The sequence below is a fragment of the Vanellus vanellus genome, assembly GCF_965231255.1.
Source record: "Vanellus vanellus genome assembly, chromosome: 1".
NCBI lineage: Eukaryota > Metazoa > Chordata > Aves > Charadriiformes > Charadriidae > Vanellus > Vanellus vanellus.
Genome location: NC_138905.1, coordinates 10873652 through 10890263, shown reverse-complemented (window position 1 = coordinate 10890263; position 16612 = coordinate 10873652). Strand labels below are relative to the sequence as shown.

General features: G+C 38.9%; 1 protein-coding gene across 1 annotated transcript in view; it reads right to left on the bottom strand.

Annotated features, from left to right (window-relative positions):
• PCLO (piccolo presynaptic cytomatrix protein) overlaps window positions 1–16612 on the bottom strand; it is a gene marked incomplete at both ends in the record, with an annotated part of 381090 nt that overhangs the window by 141851 nt on the left and 222627 nt on the right. Inside the window, 3 exons of the mRNA XM_082487957.1 lie at window positions 1103–1184; window positions 8811–8959; window positions 14287–16495. Of these exons, the coding sequence (XP_082344083.1) occupies window positions 1103–1184; window positions 8811–8959; window positions 14287–16495 (2440 nt within the window). The remainder of the gene's footprint in view (window positions 1–1102; window positions 1185–8810; window positions 8960–14286; window positions 16496–16612) is intronic.

The window sequence follows — 16612 nt, the reverse complement described above, 5'->3', positions numbered from 1 at the left end:
GACCGGGCTACGTGGGTGGAGGGGTCTCTATGCATCCTGAAATCATCAGTGGGTGCTACGCTGACTAGCAAGAAAATACCTCATAATATATGCAGAACATTCGTTTAACACGTTAAATACGAGGTGGATACTGGGGGTGGAAGTGATCAAGATTTTACTGCCAGAAAACCTGTGAAAACAATATTTAGCGATTCAAGTAAGTTCATGCCACTTTCTACTTAATGCTCGAGGAACACCCGAGCTGGCAGTTGGTAATTACTTCTGCACTGAAACAATTTGACACACACTATTAGAATTTTTTAAGCGAGTTAAAAGAAAGCCTGAAGGTTCCACGGCAGAACCGCTTAAAGCATGTACCTCTGAAAGAAGAGAAACAGCGTATTAAAAAAAGCTTTGAGTTCCTTATCGGTATTAGATGTGAGAAGGAGTGCAATTCCAAAAGCTCAAACAAACAGACCTTGCCTGTGCTAGACCCTGTAACGGGCAGGCTTTCACAATCTCATACGTGAAAACACCACGCTGCGTCCCTGCTCGCAGTCTGGGAGGTGAACGAATATAACCTTTGCCACTTTGATCGCCTTTGCAAGCAGACTCAGACTTACGCGAACGTTTGTGTTAGCGTTAGGGAAAAAAGAATAAATCCCAAGTCCTGTGATAAATGCCTCTGTGTGAAGATATCACAGAAAAAAATGGGATCCGATAGTTCTGCTACCCCCCTGTGTAGAACAGTTCCAGTACAGAAAGAATAAAATTCTCGTTTCTGTACATGTTGAACACCTACACAAGCCTGTTTTATAGAAACTTCGCATACAGAGAATATAGAGTTACATAAAAAGCAAGAGCACAACAGACTGCTCATATGTATAACACAACAGATTTCCCCTGTTTTTAATGTCTGCATAGCTTATGTATCTTGAACAGATGTTGTGACCTTTTTTCCGCACTGCTGCTTTCTGTTACAACCAACTAGCAACATTTAAAATGACCACCGAATTTCCTGCCGCATGTGACACAGGAACTATTTTTAATACTGAAAATCTTCTGCGTGATTCATGCTTATCAAATTAATTATGATGTCTGGTAGAGGACTGTGGTTTTTTACCTGAAACTGTGTGATCCTTTGGGTCTCTCAGCAGTTTGAGCCTCGCGTGAGGGAAAATGTACTGCAGGGGCTTCCCATTTATCTGAGGAAGACAAATACGCATGTCATAAAAAGATAAAACAACATCAATTGTATCAGTAATTTTAGCCAGCTGAAACGGAAACAAGCAAACAAACTAATTTCGTCAAGAGAAATATCACAACTTCACAATTCAAACTCTCCCGCGACTTTCAAGACTTTTGTCAGACTGCAAAACCCTTCTGCAGAGGAATGAGTTTGCTTCCATAAAACCAGATCCATTTTGAATATGGCTTTGGTTTTGACTTTTATTTCCCAAAGTCAAGAAGGCGGTCACTGTTTTCTGTAGCTTCTCTTAACATTAACCCTTTGTCCAAGCAACATGCACTAGAAAAATGAAATGAAATATAATTCCCATAATTATTAAAAAATCCTGTTCATACAGACCTAAACAAAATGGTGGTTGAAGGTGTAAACGACCACGAGTTACTGCTTTAGTTTCAGCAAAACCACACATTGCAATGTACCTCTTGTCATCAAATTCCAAAGGCCTTTTGAAAACCCGAACCTAAAACTTTTAGGACTACATTTTATATGAAAATGTGCAACATTTACTGGGGCTGATACCGGAAAGCGTCAAAGCTGAAAGAAACGCATCACTACAACACGCACTGAAGAGACAGGTTTCCAGCTGGGACGGTCCCACCCGCCCCACCACACGGGCACGGGAAGGGCCAACAGCGGGGACGGACCCTCTCGCCAGGGAGAGTCACCATGAGCCCACAGCAAAATGCAACGCTCGCACGGCTCTCAGCGGTCACACACCCTCCTCGCCTCTAGTTTCGGTCTTTCGGAAGCAAAGCAGAATCCATCCCCTCTCTGCCTCTCCCACGTTGAGCGCTGCGCCGGTGCGGAGAGGGTGATGGGCTGTGCCTGCTCCAGGCTGAGCGTCCGCGGGATGCGACTGGGGGGGAGCAGGTTCAAGGAGCCGTTGGGACAGTATTGATCAGCACGGATATGCAGTGCTCTGAGTATACCAGCAGCCTGCTGCCAGGAGTTTGTTTCTATTATTTATATTTAAGTAGCATTTAAAGGGATTAAGCTCCTCCTAAACTAAGCACTTCAAACCCAGCTTCTGCCCTGGAGAGTTTATGATGTGAATGGATAGCGCACGTAAATCATGGGAGAGGGAAGAGAGGAGCCAAGGGACTCGCTCGGCTCAGTCCCGCAGCGAGCAGAAGAGTTTATACATCTTTTGCCGTAATTCAGTTTCTTATCGCATGGATGACGTTGCATCTAGAAGGCTGAAATCTTCCCACAACACACCCAGAGTGGTATGGACTGTAATTCATCTCAGACAAAAAGGAGATCGTGGATTTGGTGCTGGACAAGTACTCCAGAATAAAACAGAACTTGAAATCAGGCAGATTTTAGGACTTATCATGGAATTTTGCCAGGACATAGCATCTAATACTGCCAGAAGTGCATAAGGTGCCCTGAGACTTCCACTCTCATAAATGGATAGGCACTTTGCTACGTTTTTAATGACATTATCAGAAATTCAGCAAGTGTAATTTAACAGTAAAAATTATGTCTTTGCCACATGCAGCTTTCATAAAATTGCAAAAAAAATCTGAAATAATGTATTTAATTTTATTTTTGATTAAATATAAAAGAATACGAAATAACGCCATTCAAAAGAAGCAGTATGAACACATCTGAACAGTTCCTTAGCTGGGATCCATTTTGGTGGGAGCAATTCAATTTAACTGAGGAACACTGCACCTCATAAACTTAAATTCACATCGTTTTTAATTGCTCTATCTTACCTTCCTTTAGCAAGATTGCTTTTTTGAATAAATAATAATCCAATAATATTCCACACCATATTGTACATGATCTGCTGACAAACATATCAAAAAATATAGACTATCTCCTGCTTTAGTCTACTACTTCCTCATTACTTTCACTTCCAGAATTTTATGAGAAGTATAAATCTTGGTGATTCATATAGTGATGAATAAAAGCATTAGATTTTATTAGAATTCAGGGTAGCACATTATTTTTTATTGCTGGTGGGAATCAGTACTTAAATTGAACATGTCATTAGGCATTCACCTTCAGAACAGTATTTGTCTGAAAGTGGCAGAATAAATAGGAAAAAAACAGTGGTTGCTGTAAATACATAATGGAAAGAACAGTTATGCTGGTTTTGATGGTTTTACTTTATCCACTAATGCCCATATCTATCTATCTATCGAGTCCATTTGAAACCCTGTAGAGCACCAATTACTTTGTGTTGCCAAATGTTCATATCTGACTTTCACTAAAGGTGATTTCGCTTCACCTGAATATATGCCGAGGCCCTTCTAGCTGACTATTCCCCCAGTTACCCCAGTGGAGGTACAGAGGGACCCCCCTGAAGCCGCACCATCACGACCGCGTAAGTCTGCGCTACAGCGCAGAAGGGTCAGTCCCTCTGCTGGGGGGAATGGAGGACGTGTAAGTCCCCAAGCCCAGATTTAGGTCACAGGGCAAAAGGTGACTCAATCCCGCTTATTTGCTACGAAACCCACGCATTCCGGCCACCCGTCCTTGTCGTGGAGATCCTCACCTCACCCTTCTGGGAGCATTCCGTACGCTCGAGTAATAATTCTTGCAGTGCCAATGCCACCCTTTTCTGACCACAGACACATTTTGACTCTCCAGGGCACCTTCCCTCCTGTCGTGCTCTTTGAGATGACGTGGGGCTCAGCTCACTTTTTTCTGCACGTTCCTCAGGGGGCCCTCGGGGGTTGCATCCCAGCGAGTTAAATGAAAACTGGGCTACAAAGCATTTCCTCCAGGAATTTAAGCTCTGCTCGCCTGTTTCGTGTTATTAGTCAGCTCAAAGCCCCTCCAAAAAGACGGAATGAATGGCAAATAAATGTGCTGAGGTTTTCTAACACTGTTACAGAAAATCAGTTTAAATATACTCTATATTTTCCCTTTGTTGTCTTTACACGTTTTGTCTGATAAACTCTATGGAAGCCTCACATAAGGGAATTTTCTATGGTAAAGAGGACATTTAAGAAGAATAATTTCTTTAGCGCTGTATTTAAGTTTAAGGAATAAAATGCATCAAGTGTATTTTAGTATTCCAGGCAAAGTCCATAGCAACAGCTATAACGTATTAACTGGTCTCTGGGTCAGGTCATCAAAGCTACAGTAATTTCTGGTTTTAAATGGTGCTGCACCTCCCCTTCCAGCAATGTCTGAGATTGGGCCTGATAAGGTGAATCTCAGCAGCTACGCCTGGTGGTAGTCCTTTGGGCAATACTGTCTTCAAGGGATTTTTTACCTGAGTTAGGTATCCAGGAACAGGCCGGTGGATGCTGAAGGTGATGGGTTAGACAGTATCTATTCTAATTTCCAAATACCACAGTTACTTGCACGATCACACAAGTGCTGTGAAAGCCGGCTCCAGGAATTTCCACCACTGAGGTAATCTTCCCCTTTGGACAGCTACATTTCCTCTGTGCAGAGCAAGAATGTCAAATTCTCTAGAAAACCCAAAGGTGGAAAGTTCTCCCTACTGACAGATCCCTGATGATAGCGATATTTTGCAAAAAGGAAGTGTTGAAGAAAAGCAACAAATACAATGTTCCTGCTCATTAATAAATTGCGAAGTGAGTGGCCTTTGCACCTGCAATTAGCTCAGTACAGAACTTCGACTTTTGATTTAGACGTCATTCTGACAGAGCAGCATTTCTGGGTGACTAAAAAATGAGAAACTGCCTGCTGAATTCCACCTTGAATTACAGTGAGGGGGTGTCTAACAATTCATTCATTAGATTAGATATTTTAACAATTACACTAAATTTGCACGTGTCCTATTTCTCATCGTATTTCCAGAGAGTCTGAATCACAGAATGCCTCCACGGCCAAGCTTCAGAGAAAGCAGCTTACTACAAATTAAAATGAAATCTCTGTGAGAGTTGGAAAACGATCAAAATTAAGCAGTATGGGCTCACAAAATGAGGAACAAAAGTTTGCAGGTAGCCTTCTGGATCTCTGTCACAAACAGTATTTTCTCATTTTAACCCCACTGCGCACCTTATGACCCATTTTTTCATCATTTCTAAATATGCAAGTATCCCTAAAAAGGCGTGACTTCAATTTCAAGGGAACGGTACAGACGCACGAACCAAGACAAACAAATACTTTTTGAGGCCCTTTAGAAGTAAGGGATAAACATTCCAAAGGTTGCATCCCTAGAGCCCTTGCCTTTTTTTTTTGTGATCAGAAAGCTGTTGCCAAAGTGAACTGACGACAATGCGCTGGTATTATGATGACTTTGGGATTCCATTCTTCATTTAGAGCTTAAAAAGACCCACCTATGATCACTGACAGTCCTGTATTTAAAACCCCTCACTGAAAAGCGACTTATCTTCTGTTAATATACTCTCACTGTCCACCTCCTTGTCACGATCTCTTACTCCCCTGGCGCATCCTCCTACTGCTCCTTCCCAACCTGTTTGAAATAGCCAGTTTAGGTCAGGATATACTAACAGTTTTCACAGGAAATAATCATAAAAATAGGCTTGATGTCTGGGGATTTAAAGAAGTTGCAGGTCCACTGGCAGTGACTAAGCAAACTGCAGAAGTCAACCGGAATCAGTGAGAAATCTGCAATAGATTATGTATTGATGAGCTTTAAACCGTGTTTACCCTCCTCAGGTAAGCAGTTCAGAATCACTATATTGGGAAACAGCTATTAAAATACTAAACTGCACTGCAATTTAGTGTGATTTAAGGATACTGTGTAGCACCACAGGAGTTGCTATAGAAACAAATACATCTTGAAATTAATAATACAGTCTGTGAGCCTAATCCACCAGTTTATAAGAAATCCATGGAAACGTGGAAGTTCAGGGTTGTCACTCCACTGCATTCTTACTTCAAAAGCCCGGGGTTGTGCTTTATTTATAACCTGGAATTGTACAAGCTCTGTGGGACGTAATCAAGCAGTTCTGATTTCATCTAGTAAGGAAACTGATGTTTCACACATGTGAAACAAAATCTTCTGGAATACAAATATCGTAGTGGTCAGTAAAATTCATATTTTTTACAAAGCAGAAAATACAAATGGCAAATTTACAGCCAATAAGTGTATCTGGAAACTTTGACTAATGCATTACCAGCAGATTAGTGCTACTCACGCAAATATTTCATTTTGTGGCTGGTTTGCCCTCAGTACAGGATATTAAAGGGGTTGCAATGGCTTAATTACTATGCTAACCAGGAAACTGTCATCCTAACTGATTTCAGGAAAGCCTCGGCAACAAAGAAAGCTCTGGGTGAAGGTGGACCTGTTCAGATGGTCAGGATGAAGAACCGTTTGCCATTTTTGGCTCCAGAGTACATTATGCTTGGATACCACAGCCCTCTGCGCAGAACGGAGCTGTGGATACAGGAGACAGACAGCACGGGACATGAATTCACTAACTTTTTTGTTACAGAAGGGGCAGGATTGAAAAAGCCTTTGGGGAGTGTTTCCTTCACCTAAGCACACTCATTGGCCTGAAAACGGCTTATTTTTCTTGATAGCTTTAAAACATAAAATGAATGCTGAGAAAGAGAGATGTTAATATTGATTTACTTGCTTCTATTACCAAGTGGTTCGCTGACAGAATTCAGCGTGAAGCTAATGAAACTTTTTAAAGTGGTTCAGACCCTTTTTATTTTGTCTTAAAGTAATTTAATTTCTGGATGTGTCTGAAAATTGTTATCTCAAACAAATGTTCACAGAAGATATTTAACATACACAAGTTCTGAGTAACGTTTTGACAAGGGAGATGATGCAGAGTTGGTGAGAACTGGCATTTCTCCCCTCTGCAGACACATTGATGTTATTTTGTACCACTGGGTGAATGACAGCAGCTAACCTGGATGGAAACAGATGAAGAAGGAACAGTTTTAAAGCTTCTCCTTCCACATCACTTTTTTTTTCTGCAGAGGCTTTACATGGCACCGCACAGAATTATTTAGGACACGTTCACCCTCCAATTTCCATCCCAGATTTTACAAAACCTTAAAAAATGCCTTTGGCGAGATTTTAAATGTGCTGTCTCTATTTCCATATAACCATGGGGATATCACAACAGCTTCAGGGATAAAAAAATACATTTTCCTTCTGGAAATAATCCAGGAAAACAAGAACTCTCAGGCCCCTTAACCTTGCTCCCGAATAATTTTGATCAAAGTCTTTCAACCTGTCCTAGCGCAGTGCTATTTATACCAGAGAAAAACAAGGATTGGACCTTTGTGACTAGTAAATTGCCCTACAACTGTTTCCCAGGACCAAAGCTGTGGAGTGATAAAAGTTAAATACATCTTACTGACCACCTTCATATCACGGAGCTCAGGATAACACTAATCCTTGTCTTGGAACTTGATTTTCAAAGCAAATTTTTAATTTTACACCAAGAAACTGTAGTGGTCAAATACAATTATGTATGCTCAGAATAATGCATGTTTCTCATGAAGATTAAAGTGCTCAGATAGGCAGTTTTTCATCTATTGACAGTGATATTAAGAGTTGTGAAGACTCTAAAACATTCTTTATCCTGCAATAAAATCGGTTCATAGAGTGAGTTATTTGAACAGATTCCTGTAAGACTTGTATCTTGTAAAACCCTCTTTCTCAACAAGAAACGGGCAGCTCGGTACAACCTAGGCTGTGTAAATCTCAATATAAGCTAAACTAGAGATATGAAAAAATGGGAAAATAAAAATAAATGGCAGATTCTATTGTAAGATAATTGAATTCTTACTTCATAACGCCTACATCCCATTGTCAAATGTCAGTGCAAATGCTCACCAGCAAAAAAGTTTCAAAGGGTGCATGACAGTAGGATATTCCTTTTTGTATATTACCTGAGTAATTAATATGAGCAATATAAGCTATTAAGTACCACAAAGGGGCCACGCAATACCTTCTCTTCCATCCATTGCATCTCATGGAAAACAGAGTATAATCTCAATTAATCAGTAAAAATGGTAACTGAAACAACCAAGCGAAGACCTTAAAGATTTGAAATATATAACCTTCATTAATACAAAGAGGATATCTCTCAGTATACTGATGTGAACTAGATTTCAATGTTGAAAAGCTTGAAAAGCAGAATGTGTTATTTTTCTTTCTTGCTATAATAAATTAAACGTTCTATCTGTTAGATTGATAAAGTCTTGCTCATTTGTTCAATAATTGATCTTAGACTGTTGGGATTATACCGACCGACTGAAAGCGGGAACAAGTGTCAACAGGATAACACAACTCATTTCCGTAAGCTACTAAAAGAAAGGGCTTGAATTTGGATGGGATAAAGCTGGTGAGGTAAAATGGGACTAGTTGTTTTCTTTTTTTATTTTTATTTTTAATAGAAATACCTAAAGTATAGATAGTTCTGGTTAGCAGATTAACTCCTATCATCAGACGTGTTTCAAAAATGAAAAGTCAACCTGCAAAATTAATACTGAACTGCTGATGGACGTTACTCTAATTTCATCATCAAGTACTGATGACAAATACAGGTTCAGCAGCACTTTAGCTGAATGTAGCTGGAATTTGATTAATCCTGTACGCCCTACACTATCAGACAGTATGATTAAATTGTCAAACATTTATAAAACTAAAGGCACAGCTTACTTGACAGCTTACTTGATCTTGGTGTTGACTTGGTGGTCGAGAGTGGGACAACTTCTCTGGCAACCTTCTGTCGAGCCCATGTCCATTATCCAAACGAGATTCCCTGGGCTTGTCAAACCAATCTGTTTCTTCACGACGGAGATGATAGGCTTTGAAAACCAAGGACAGGTCAAATGTTCTGATCCAGTGCTGGGCAAAGGGCAATAATGTGCACTGTGCATAGCAAACATGCATAGTGGTTACTAACTGGCCATGCAGCTAAAGCAAAGTTACAGGCGAGACTTGAGACATTGAACTCGGGCGTAATTTAGCTGTAAGTGGTATAGCAAAGTGAGAAGATTCTGTTTATGTCAAAACTACATACTACTTGTGGATATTAAATACCAGAAGAAACCCACTGCCTAGGGATATAGCCATTTCCGTCCTTCTGGCAGCTCAGAAATACACTGCAGATTTCATATATTTCTAAAATGTTTGATGAAAAAAATTAGTCAAATTAGTTACTTTGCAGTAAGCTAAGGAAAAAAAAAAAAAGAAAACAACAAAAACCAAAACAAAACCCAAAAAATCAACCCTCAAAACCCAACCTCCATTAATTCCCAAACTTCTGAATTGGATATTGTTCAAATTATTTTTGGAAACAATCTAGAACTGCTTATAAGAGAACTGAGACTCCTTTATGAAATCAGTATCATCCCAAATCAAAGAAGATATGAAGCACTCTATACCCCTTGTCATTCTAAGCAGAATTGTTGCAAAAGTGTTGTCATTTTGAATTCCATCCCCCGATTTTGCAGTATGAACCTTCTTTGTGTGTGGAAAGTTAGCCAGAATGTTCTTTCTGCAATAATTCTAGAAGACCAATGACCTTATATTTGCAACAGTTTTAAACCTGTATACAATCTATTGTGTTAGATACCCTTTCGGGATCAAATAACACCATTTCATTGAAATTAGTTTTGCAAATACACATATTTATGCCTACTGACTATTGGGTCAGCTGACACAGGTTCCACTCCATTGGGCTCAGAATTAGCTTTTATGTATTTAATAATATTTTCACTATACAACGTACAGATTTTCATCTATGTTGCCCATCAGTGTAAGCCAAAACAATATGCAGCTAATCAGAATGTAATGAAAGTTTGAATTTTATGCTTTAACAACCAGATAAATTTGGAATTCAAAGAAAGACAATATTTGTTTCAGCAAAGCCACCAGAAATTGTAAACCTTAAATAAGGTCAGTTGTTGCTATGGTAACAAGAGGGCATGCAATTGTTCCATGTCACAGAAGAGAATTAAAAATGAAAAATGTCAGTAACATGCATAGCCTTCTCTATTTAGTTGTTAAAGTAAATTAATCTATTTGGTTTAACAAATAATTGAAAAAAGTTTAATGGAAGGAAAAAAAATAATTTGTTTTTTCATTACTATTTTATTAAATTTCTTTAATAAGAGGAATAATATGTATGCATGATTTTTGAAAAGTAATATTTTGTATGTAGTAAAAAAAAAATCATATATTACGTCAGGCCTTTGGATAATTCTTAATCTTGGTTCAGATACCATGCAGTCTCCTAACCGCACAAATTTGCTCTAATACGAAATGGTCTGAAAGTATTATTTAGATCAGCATATATGAATTAAATAGAAACATTATTAAAGGTTGATGCTTGCCTGGTTAGCAATTAGTTATTGATTAATTGCTCTCAATAAACCATTATGATCTAATACACAAATCCTTTATGCCAATTGACTAGTGCCTGCACCTACCAGGCGGGTTCATAACTCATCCTGACCAAACTTCTTACTGAAGCTTACGTGAAGAACCTAATGCATTTTTCTGATCCCAGACACTAATGCTGACTATCGCAATCTGTGTCATTCGCTGAGCAGAAGAAAGAATTTTTTTTTTCTACTCCTGTCTCAGCTGAAATAACTTTTGCTGGATTTTTTGTTTAGAAAAGCTAGTACATTATGTAGACTACCATACTGCAGTTCAGACCAGCCTACTTTTTTATCAGACTGTGATGAATGTGCACATTTTATATGAAATTTAAAAAGGTATGTATGTATGTATATATAAACACACACGCGCCACACTCGTACGGACATGCACACACAATTAATTGGTTTTGGCTTGATTAGTTGGGGTTTGTTTCAGCTGGAAACCTGAGAACAGCCAAGATGAGTCACTGACAGTCATAGAGGATACACTCTTTTTTCTAAGACTAACAATATGCAACCAGACGGTTCCACCTGTAAAAAACTTCTGCTGGAGCGAATAACGTCCCATGCTGTTAATCACCCACAATTTAACAAGGTGAAATTGAACTCCAGGCTGCGGAATCCAAGAAACTCAATCAGAGAACTAACAGTGATCACCTAAATCCTACAGATGAAAAATTACAAGGGGTCAGCTGTGTTAATGTCTTGATGTCTTCATAACTCCATTTTAAACTTCTAAACTCTATGGTAGAATTAACAAATTTGCATATGAAAGAAAAAAAAAATCCTTTAGGTGAGAAAAGGTACATTTTATATCTTCTCAGCTCACCAGTGGGGACTATTTACCTTCACAAAATTAAGCACTAGCTTCAGCACCCTTGAAAATTAGTATCTTCAACATACTTAATAGTTTGTAGAAACTGTGGTAGCTTTGGGGTTAATAAAGAGCTATTTACTGGATCAGAACTTTCATGGTATTTGGAACCCTGAGAAAATACCAGACGTTTCAAAGCTCAGAATGCTATTTATTTTTAGTGGGAACCTCTGGATGTTGTACTCGTTTGACACTAATGACATTTTTTTTAACTTGTTTGATGTTTGGAATCCCAGTGTAGGTACTACTTATGGATGAAGCATGATTTTAAGATTTGCTACGGTATTTAGGTGTACTTAATTAAAATCAGAAGGTTTGGCCTCAAAGTCCTATTTGTATTCTCTTCTGGTATTTCTTATGGAACGTGACTTAAGAAATGAACAGAAAGTCAAGCACAGCTCTCAATTTGAACTGAAGAAAAACAATTTAAATTTAACACTTTGACTTATATTAATTTTTAAAAGTCTCTGAAGGTGAAAATTCAAGCTTTAGTACAAGAAGAGTTTTCCTAAGATAGTGCTTAAGACTGATTTCTTTTAATGAAATCTCATCAACACCATGCAGCAGTTGTTAAAAAAAAAAAAAAAAAAAAAAAAAAAAAAGAGAAAAAGCAAAGAAAACTGTGTCAAAAGGCAGGATGCAACATGCCAGAATAACTGTCAGGGCACTACAGAGAGAAGTGCAGTCCAGGGAAAAAAGGGCCATAACTTTCTGAAGAATCGTAATTGCTTCTTTGGAACATTTTTTATCTTACATCCAAATTATATGAATTATTTTCAATTCAAGTTACTTGCTATTAGACAGCATATTTGAAAATGTCATAAAACATTTTGATTTCCCAAGACTTTACATAGAATGGTGCAAAAATAAGTTATTTGTGAAGAAACAAAAGCTTGATAGAAATTAGAAAAATATTGCTGAAAGGGGAAGCCCTGGTATTTAGGGACATGTCAATCTAATAAGGAACATGTGAATTGATCTAGAATACTTCTGAAAGAGTGTAACTAATCAGAGACTAGCTTAAAACTAAAACATGTTCAACCTAACATGTAACATGTATGCTTTGTACAAATATATAACAGAAATGTAAGGCACTGTAGTGCAGAAATAGAACTCCCTATGACCTATTTGTTAGAGGCAGAATAGCACCAAACAGGCTTTTTCTGGTCCAGTTTGGTTCTCCTTAATTTTCAGGAGGAAAGTCCTATGTCTTTCAAAATATGACTCTAGAACGACCCTTAAAAGTCACAAGTTGAGTTGAGACAAGATAATATGATAGGAGTTGCAACTTGGGGCGTTCCTTTCAACTGCCTTCAGCTGTAATTATAGGACTTTGTGTGTTGAGAATTTAAAAACAGTGAAAACACTTTAAGTTGTGATAAAAATGAAAAAAGCTGATGATCCTGAGCCTTCTCTGAAACACAGGCTTCATGAGGAGTTTGTAAATATATGAGAAATATGAAAAGAAACATTTGGACTCGACGGTCTTAAAGGTCTTTTCCAACCTAAATGGTTCTATGATTCTATAATTCTAAACATAGAATAAACCTCTTCAATATATTGTAGTATCAGGAAGGCAAATAGATTCTTTTTTCTAACATTTTGAAAGATTCAGCTTATGTAGAAAAGCAATAATGCAATAATAAACGCTGAGGTTAACAGAAACCTGAAAAATAAACCGTACTACTTCATAATCATGCAAATGTGTCTTTTGAGACAATCATTGCCATTTACAGACAATATAGCGCATGCAAAGTCTCTTTTATTGTGCAGTAAATACACATAAAAAGTTAAGGGAGCGCATACAATTTTGAACATATTAATTTCATTTTCTTTCAAACTGTCTTTGTGCTTTTTAAACAATTTAGAATATATTAAATCTGAACTAACTCAAACAAAACTGATACATAATTTGCAGTTATTTAGTACTTAACATCAGCTTTAACATTCTGCTGCACTTATTCAGAAGAAACATTTTTAATTGCACCATTTATAATACATCAGAAAGGTTCCTTTCATGAACCAAAGTGAGATAAACTCTTGTGCTTATTTGGCAGACATATTGTATGGGGTGCATATAAAACCAGCTGCGCTGCATAATCCATTAATAGAAGTAAAATACTTTATGCAAGTTTATTGAAGGATGAGATTGTCTTGCACCATCCAAATGACAATTTATCTTACATCATCACAATTCGGAATGCACAGAAGTCCACATGACAGGATGTTTTCAACAAACCATATGTAGAGTGTTATTTTGCTATCACATTAAGCTCTATATGGTTCTAACATACAATATGTACTTAATGAACATACTATTTCTATATAAATGCAGATCTAAAGTGGTGCATCGGGAGATGGAATTATCAGTTCTCCAATTCTATCATGGAATTTCATGCAAATAAAATTACTAGAGTTTTTTTTTTAGAGGATTTGGGAGATTACATCCAAATCCCAACAAAAACTGTTGCAAATAAGTTCAATGATTCACAGTCACTGGAGAAGGCTCCACATAAAGACTGATGGGAGGGTATGTATTGTACATGGAATAATCTACACAGTATCAAGTAGACATCAACAAGTGAAAAGGAAAATGCACAAGCAAACCAAAAGGAAAGCAAATCAACAACAATACAGTGAGCATGCTAGAGCAGCTTAACACCATTCAGAAACCACTATAAGGGTAAAATTAAAAAAAAAAAAAAATCAAATAAAAGAAAAGAAACCAAACCCCAAAAATGTAGATACACAGAAGATGCACCAAGGAACAGAAAAAAGAACAAGTCTTTGCAGTATAACAAAAATTAGACACATGCATAGAAATGAGGATTTGCGTTGTGATAGTAAGATACCAGTCTGAGGCCTAATTTACCTTCACTGTCTGACATGGCATGCTGGAAGTCATCCATGATGAAGGCTATATCTCGATCATAGCCTCGAGTCCGTGACTCCTCCCTCATATGTTGCTGGACCTCAGGTAATGAATGGCTCGATCCAAACTGGTCCCTGGTATCTGCAGATATTGGTGGCAAGGGTCCAGCTGCTGCTCTTGCCATTCCCATTGGCTGTCCAACTGGACTTAGTGGGCTCTCTTCCTCTGAGTTCTGCGCTACTATTGGGATCCTCCCCCTGCTTTGGCTAATAGGTAGACTGGTGGGTTTAGTTCTTCCAGAAGGTGCTGCATGGCTAAAGGAAACATCTAGGGGTTCAGCTTCTTGAGCTTTCAGTCTTAAAGAAGAACTGGAAGAATCCCTTTTCAGTGACAAATCAAGCCCATAAACTGAGGAGGGTCTGGATGAGGGCCTAGATCTACTACCACTGCTATAAGACTTGTCTGCTTCATCTTGTAATGCGGATCTCATTGTTGGACCTAGTGCAGTCCCAAGGCTTGCTCCAATGGATGAAGTCAGTGGTGGCCCCATGTATTTCTGTTGGTCAGTGATGTTTTTTCTAAGGCCAAAAGTGATATCATCCTGAAGAAGCCTTGCCCTAGTAGTAATTCCCCCAAGAGTTGAAGTGCTAGAAGTCATATAGCTTGAATAGTCGGGCTCAAGGTCTCTGCTTTCTTGGATAGGTGAAAACTTTGTTAGTTTGGGGTCTATCAAAGCTTTCTTGTGTTTTGACTGCTTCTGGTAAAGGAGGGCTGCTGGGAGCTGCTTAGCAGCCTGTTTCTCAAGAGTGAGCCTACCTATGCTATATTTCTCAGATTTCGGAAAATGCCTGTAGCTGCCCTCCGCGTGGTAATACTGTGACAGGCCAGCCAGATGGTCAAGACTTTCTGCACCTCTACGGAACTCTTGCTTTATCTGGTGTTTCAGAAGTTTGAGCTCATAAGGGTCCTCCATCGGGTCTTCATCAGCTTTAACATAGGAATGTAACCTAGAAGAAGTCTGCAGTGGTGCTAGGAAGTCTGTCACTTCTTGTGCTCTCCTGGCCTCAGTTGTGCGAAGTAGTCGATCTGTTTTGGTCAGATCTTTCTCGTGGAGGCTAAAACTGGATCCAAGTGCTCCTGTCCCTTTAGTAAGTTCTCCTATATCATCAATCAGCACATAATTTCGAGGTGTATGATGGTGGTCTATATCCGCATAGAATGAATCTGCAGATATGCTTGATATAGGACTGCTTGCTATGCTGTTTCTCTCATCGAGTCCTATCCTTAAGTCTAAGGTAGAATATTTACTGCCCAGCTGGGAAACTGCATAATTATTGTCAGTTGAAACTGGTGCTATCATGAGAGGCTGATTGCGAATTACATCATAGTTTGTTGTTATCTTAGGCTCCAAATATAATGTAGTTTGTCTTGGCTTTGGCTGTATCACCATCATCTGTGATGGGAGTTGGTATGATGGCTGTTGAGATGGAGGAGGTTGAGCCTGTGGAGTAAAGGACATAGTAGCTCCTGTTTGGAAAGCTGTCTGGGTCTGATAGGGTGAAACCTGCTGGTGATACAAAGGCTGCTGTTGTTGGTAATGTGATTGCTGTGTGAACTGAGTTGGTGCTTGAGTGGGCAGGGCAGGAGATGAATACTGATATTGAGCATATGGGCTTGTAGCAGGGGCAAACTGTGTTTCTGGCTGGGTTTGGGGTGGCATAAACTGGTTAAATTCTGTCTGGGGTGCAGTACGTGGTCTTTCCAAGCCATGCTGAGTTTCTATCCTGGTTGACCTGGTATTATTAACTTCGCTGTCTGACATATAATCACGTTCTTCTGCTACTCCTTGGAGATAGGCACGCTCTCTCTTTTCTCTTTCTTTCAGTAAGGCTTCTTTCCTCCTATTAATGCCCATTTCCAAGTATCTCAGCTTGGCATCTATTTCCTTTTCCTCCTCATCTAGCTCTGCTTGCTTCTTCCTAAGCTTGGCTGATTCACGTTCGACCAGATCCAATTCCCTGTCTATATCCTGAAGAATTTTGGCTCTGGCCATAGTGTTGGTCCTACAAATCCTTCTACGTGAAACTGATCCCACAGAAGTATATGGCGACTGAGTTCCTGCTGTTGCTTCCTCTGGAGGTGGGTTTGGCAGAGTCCTCTTCACCTTCTTTTGAGTGCCTGATGGAGTTATGCTTGAAGAACCCTTTGTCTGCAACAGAAGAAACAAGACTGGATCACTATTCTGGAGGCTTGATCACAAATTTTTCACAAACTGTTCAAATTTTTTCATCCTATGGCTCTATATCTTAACCACGTACTCTCGCTA